The 6,382-nt window shown below is 33.0% G+C and overlaps 1 protein-coding gene across 1 annotated transcript; it reads left to right on the forward strand.

Moving 5' to 3' along the window:
- Positions 1-352: 352 nt before the first annotated feature.
- Positions 353-5,748, forward strand: LOC101268106 (putative late blight resistance protein homolog R1A-3). Its single transcript, XM_004239756.5, has 3 exons — positions 353-1,051; positions 1,767-5,386; positions 5,469-5,748. The coding sequence occupies exons 1-3, from the start codon at positions 995-997 to the stop codon at positions 5,476-5,478; spliced, it is 3,687 nt and encodes a 1,228-aa protein (XP_004239804.1). The 5' UTR covers positions 353-994; the 3' UTR covers positions 5,479-5,748.
- Positions 5,749-6,382: the final 634 nt, after the last annotated feature.

A 6,382-nucleotide genomic window follows, 5' to 3' on the forward strand; every position in this document is an offset into this window, starting at 1 on the left:
CATTGTCAATCTTATAGATTTTGTAAAGATTTTAAATGATGGGAGTACTGTAGTTTGTTTTACTACTTCATTATTCTTTTGCGATTTCTTTATTAGTTTCATTTTCCTTTATAACTTTGATTTAGCAATTATAATATTTGAATGTTCTATTGTGAAATTGGAGTTGTTACACAATTATAGGGGTATCTTGTGTCTTTTTCCCTTTGATTAAACAATACAAAGTGATAATGTGTAACTTTTGACCACTAGACTTAAAAAGGAAATATAAAAAAGATGACTTTAGTCTAAAGTAGTCTTGTGAATTGTCTTTTTATATTGTCCATTTCTCAATGTCTAATTATCTCTTCTTTCTAATACCAATGATATTCTCAATTCCTTTAAGCACTTCTCTTACACAACTTTTTGAAATATATCAATTTTTTACGATATTTGATTGGTCTTTTTTTTTTCTTTAGAAAAATGAGTTTTTGATTTATAAAAATATAGAAAATGATTTTTTTAATGAAAGCAGGAGAAACGAGTTCTGCAAGTAACATTTTAAAAGATCACTTATTTTGAAACAGAGAAAATACCATCTCACTAGTCAAACCAAATAGGAATCATAAAATTACATGTTTTGACTTTAAAATGGGCTGGTCTTTAACTTTTATCTTTTAAAAATAAAAATTTGTTCCTAACAATATGTAAGTTTTTTAGCAATTGAAAATCATCTCTAGACATAATTTATAAAATATTATAATATGAAAATATAAACTTTTGTCCTTCTCCGAAAACAATTATTCAAAAGTGCAAATGACCAAATAGAAACCACACCTAGTGAGACATTATTAGTGGCCTTATCTTTTACAACTTTACAACTCTCTACTGAAAAAGAAAAAGATTATCTTATTTCAACCTTTCATTTTTCTTCATTATTAGTTTGATGTAAATTGTTTCTCTTGAGAAGTTGAAAGGAATTATTTATTTTGAACTACTTTGGCTTTGATTAGTGAGAATGGAAAGGGGAAAAGAAAATGAAGGACAAACAAAAAGGGAAGATAACAAATCATTGGTATGTTTGATTATAATATTTAATTTTTTTATTCATTCACATAATTAATTTACTCTTGTAAGCATGTTTGTTGCTTTATGTAACTTAGATCGTGAATGTAATCTTTATAACTTATAGGGATCGATGATTTAATCTTTGTTTATATACACTAAATCATGTGCTATAGTTGAATTTATCAAATTCATATTGATCTTGTTAATGAAATGACAATGAAATAAATCACAAAAAAAAAGCAAGGTAAAATGAATATAAGGGTGGTTCATGAGAATTAACCTGAGGTGTCAGATATCCCGTAGAATTGATCGAGGTGCACGTTAGTTGGCCTAGACTCCATAGTCATAAAAAAATAAATGAATATAAGGACAAGAATATAATCAAACCCTGTATTAGATCTTGAGAATCGTGCCTAGGTGGCCTAAGTAAAACGTGTTCTGAATGGTGAACTGGGAAACAAAGGGCTTTTTGCTTTTAAGACTTAAGGCGTAACAGACCAAATTAACATTTAGCTTATCTATTAGTGCATTTGTGATAGTTGCCTTTTGTAATGTAAGAATAAAATTTGGAGTTACTAATCAATAATATACCTGAACTATCATGTTTTCCGAGTTTCACACCTCAACTATATATCTGTGTTCCCTTTCTCTATCTGAACACTGAACTATATATTATCATGTATGTATTAACATAATTTGAAACAACATTGGTGTTTTGGCAGGTGTCATCTGTTGTACTCCGCGAGGACATTGTCAATCTTGTAGATTTCACAGAGAGGTTAAATAGTTGGCGTGTTCAAACTTCTCTTGACATGGATAAGATTAGGATGCTGACATTTGTGTCGTTATTTTGTCATCTTTATTACTCTTTCTTTTCGGAAAGTTGTAATGACGAAATGTGTTGCATATCAAATGAGATTCATGATTTTGTTCATTCACTCATGCTTCATCCAAGTGGAGAAGACATGCTGGATAGAATAAAGTATCATGGCCTCATGAAGAATATCACAAGTTATATTAGCTCACATAGCTATTCTGAACCAACCATGACCGAGGATCGTTTGGTTGAAATTTTAGATGCCATCCTCATGTTTCTACAACATCTACACAAGTGCTCTAAGTTGATTTTCCCATCAATAACGACTCCATTTGAGCTTCTTCAGAATGTATTTGGCAATTTAAGAGATTTCTGTAGGTTGAAAGTAAATGAGTTCCTTCATGAGTATAAGGCAATCGTATATGTCTTACCTCTTCAACTTATGGTGGAGAGAGTAGTAAACTTCTGTTTTACTCTTTTGTATAGTCAACTGGCCATATTCGATGAACTTGATGTCTCTCTAGTTAAATCCAATCTAGCTAATCTACTTGTGGAGGTTATTCCTGTTTCACTGGAGGTTATGCACCTATGTTGTACAAATTTGGAAGGTTCAAAGTCGGAAGAAGTTGGACATTTCATCAAGCAGCTCCTAGAAACCTCTCCGGACATTCTTAGAGAATCTCTGATTCATCTACAAGAGCGCATGCTTAATACTCTTACTCCTAGCGCTTCTACGTGTAACATTCATGTCATGATAGAGTTCCTACTGATTATTCTTACTGATGCACTCAAGGATGTTATTCGTCATGACAAATTGCTTGTTCTCTTGGCACGTGTTATACAACTTACCAAGGAGGTATTCGTTCTTTTTGGCAACTTAGAAAAGAGTATGAATGAAGCAAATCTAAATTTGATGGAAAATATTGAACTCCTCAAGGAAGATCTCAAGAATGATTTCTTAAAAGAATGTGCAGACTCGTCTCAGCTCCGCTTCCCCATGAGTGATGGACCGCTCTTCATGACTCTTCTACTCACAAACTTAAATGACTTGGTCAATTCCAATGCTTATCCAGTTTATTTGATAAAAGAAGAAATCGGGCGGGTGAAAGAAGACCTGGAAATCATAAGATCGTTGTTCGGGTATGTTGAGCAAGAGTTGCATAAAGATCTTTGGGCTCATGTTCTGGATGTGTCATATGAGGCGCAAAATGCCTTTAACTCAATTCTTGCGCGAGATCATGGTCTATTGCAGCTTATCTTCATACTTCCTGATACTGTAGAAAAGATCAAGCTTGTCAAAAAAGAGGTACAAGAAAAGATCCCCAAGAGCAGCGGTATAATTGTTGCAAACGCTCCTAACAAGCCGGTTGAAAGAAACTCATCGAGTACAGTTGGCAAAATAATTGTAGGTTTTGAGGAGGAGACAGAGTGGATAATTAGGAAGCTCACCAGCGGATCAGCTGAGATAGATGTCATTTCCATAGTCGGCATGCCTGGGCTTGGAAAAACTACTTTGGCTTACATAGTGTATAATCATAAGTCCATTGTTGATCATTTCGATGTTTGTGCTTGGTGCACAGTCGACCAGGAACATAATGAGAAAAAGTTGTTGCAGAATATTTTCAATCAAGTTATTGGTTTGAAAGAACAATCCAATGAGGATCATGACATAGATGATGACGTTGCTGATAAGCTGCGGAAACGACTATGTGGAAAACGGTACCTTATTGTCTTGGATGACATGTGGGATACTGAGACATTGGATGAGCTAATGAGACCTTTTCCTGAATTTCATAAAGGAAGCAGAGTGATTTTAACAAGTCGGAAAAAGGAAGTTGCTTTGCATGGAAAATGCCACAGTGATCCTCTTTATCTTCGATTGCTAAGATCAGAAGAAAGTTGGGAGTTATTAGAGAAAAGGGTATTCGGAGAAGAAGGTTGCCCTGATGAACTAAAGGATGTCGGAAAAAAGATAGCTCGTAAGTGTGATGGTCTTCCTTTAGTAGTTGATCTAATCAGTGGAGTCATTTCAAGGAATGAAAAGAAAGAGGCTTTCTGGCTTGATATTCTGAATAATTTGAGTTCCTTTATTTTTAAGGATGAAAAAGAAGTTGAGAAGGTTATACAATTAAGTTATGACCATTTGTCAGATCACGTAAAGCCGTGTTTGATTAGCCTTTCAACTTATCCAAAGGACAAAGATATAAGGATCTCTGAGTTGAAAAAATTGTGGATTTCTCAAGGATTTGTGGATCAGATTGAGATGAGAAGTGCAGAAGAAGTAGTGGATGAGTTAATCTCGAGTAGTTTGGTGATACCTTTTGATAATTCTATTTACAAAATTCATGATCTTGTGCATGACTTTTGTTATATAAAAGGTAGAAAGGAAAACTTGTTTCACTTCATAGAAGGTTCAAAAGCTCTGTCTTCGGATCTTATGCCACGTGGAATCATCATTCATTCTAATAGACATGTATTTCCTCTCGATGACAGTTTTGTGGTGTTTGATCGTGAAAAGAAGAATCCTTATGTTAAACACCTCCTCTATCTGAAGGTGTATGATAATTGTCTTTCCTACAAGAGTCACCTAAACCACTTTAGGCTTCTCAAAAGTTTGGATTTGGATTGCAGAAAATTGAAATATACTTTGCTGAATGAAATTGGTATGCTCCTTCATTTGAAGTACTTAAGCATTCAGACTGAGGCTAGCACTCTCCCTCTGTCATTTTCAAACCTCTGCAATCTAGAATCTCTGATGGTGAATAACGTGGAGAGAACATGCATGTTACTATCGCGTTGGTTTTGGAGTCTAACAAAGCTACGAGATGTATGGATGAAGTGTTGTGCTGATCCCTTTGATCCAACTGCTTTAGATGAGGACTCAAGGTTAGAAAATTTGACATCATTACATGATCTCTACCTTCCCGGTTCAGAAGACACGGAGGATATTATTTTCAAAAGGTTTCCTAAACTTCGAAACCTTAGAGTCTATATCAATACACAAATACCAGAGAATACGTGTTTTCCAAGATTGGATGTGCTTAATGAACTTGAACAACTCCTTTTATTTGTTTCTGCTCGGAATCCATTCCCTGAATATACACATGGCTTCCCTTTGAGCTTGAAGAAACTGAAGTTGGGAGGGCTCACTCTGACATCCGATACACTTTCAAGACTACCCAACCTTGAAAAACTAAGTCTAGAACAGGTAATCATCGACGAGGGCAAAGAATGGAACATGGAAAATGTCATTTTCCAGAATCTCAAATCTCTAAAATTGGTAGAATTGTCATTTTCTGAATGGAAGGTTGATGCAGAGAAATCCTTTCCCGTGCTCGAGAAACTATTTATAGATTCATGTGATAAGCTTATGGAAATCCCAGACAGTTGTGGAGATATTGCGTCATTACATCTTATCAAAGTATTGCACTGCCCTCAGCTTAAAAAGTCGATTTCCAAAATTAAGAAATATGTTGAAGAAATGACCGGAGAAGACAAGCTTAAGGCATACTTCTTTTTGTGGAGGTATGCTTCATTAACTTGTTACTATTTTTAGAATTGTTATGTGTTTTCCAATAGTACTTTTATACTTGTATGTTTTGTGCAGATTGAGCTAGCGCATACAAATCATATGTGAAGCGAGTAAATAAACAGAATTGTAAATAATAGGCTTGTTACTATTATGGTGATGTGTATAATTATAAGACATGACATATTTTATGTCATTAATTAACTTAGGCGATTGAAATCCGGACAATTATTTCTAGCAGTTAATTTAGACATTTTGTGGTTCTCATTGTCAATTTCATTACGTGATAAAGTGATTGTTTTGATTCATGAGTATTTGAATATATGACAAAGTGATCATATTAAATATTTTATTTAAATTTTGAGATTTTTTTTTTTTGTGTGTGTATTCTTAATGTTAATTACATGAATAAAGTAATCACTTTAAAATATGTGAGCTTCTTTAAGTATATATATTAGTCTTTAACTCTCAAGTTGTAAAATTAATCAAGTTTGTAGTTGAGGTCAATGTATATAATTAAAAAAACATGTTATAAAACAATATGGATATTCACTACACCAAAAAATTATTGCATAAACTTTTCCATTATGAAGATAAACATAAACTCCGTAACCTCCATATTATTAGCTACACATATACATTAAGAGTCATTTCGATCATTTTCTTTATATTAGTGAACATAAATTAGAGAAAGTAGTCGGTATATTTTGTAACTCATATATATATAACTATATTATTGATCGTTTGATAACTAGTTAGAGTCTTACAAGTATTACAAATGTAGGAATAGTCAGGAGTAAAATTTAGGTATTTTTAGCTATACATGAATATTATTCGTGTATTAATTATTCAACCTTTGATTTTTCATAAAATAATACATAAAATCCATCATAAATTTCTTCTTAAATACCCATCAAACATCCTATAAGTTATTTGAAAATTAATATATAAATAATTTATTTCTTGTTCAACTATCAGAAAATTTAATGAGA

The sequence above is a fragment of the Solanum lycopersicum genome, chromosome 5 (genome assembly GCF_036512215.1).
Source record: "Solanum lycopersicum chromosome 5, SLM_r2.1".
Classification (NCBI taxonomy): Eukaryota; Viridiplantae; Streptophyta; class Magnoliopsida; order Solanales; family Solanaceae; genus Solanum; species Solanum lycopersicum.

What these genes read in the sequence shown, in the direction of transcription:
- LOC101268106 (XM_004239756.5), top strand. Translation starts at nt 995, where the DNA reads ATGGAAAGGGGAAAAGAAAATGAAGGACAAACAAAAAGGGAAGATAAC. An exon ending in GGGAAGATAACAAATCATTG is followed by an intron (nt 1,052 to 1,766) that starts GTATGTTTGATT and finishes GTGTTTTGGCAG; the next exon opens with GTGTCATCTGTTGTACTCCG.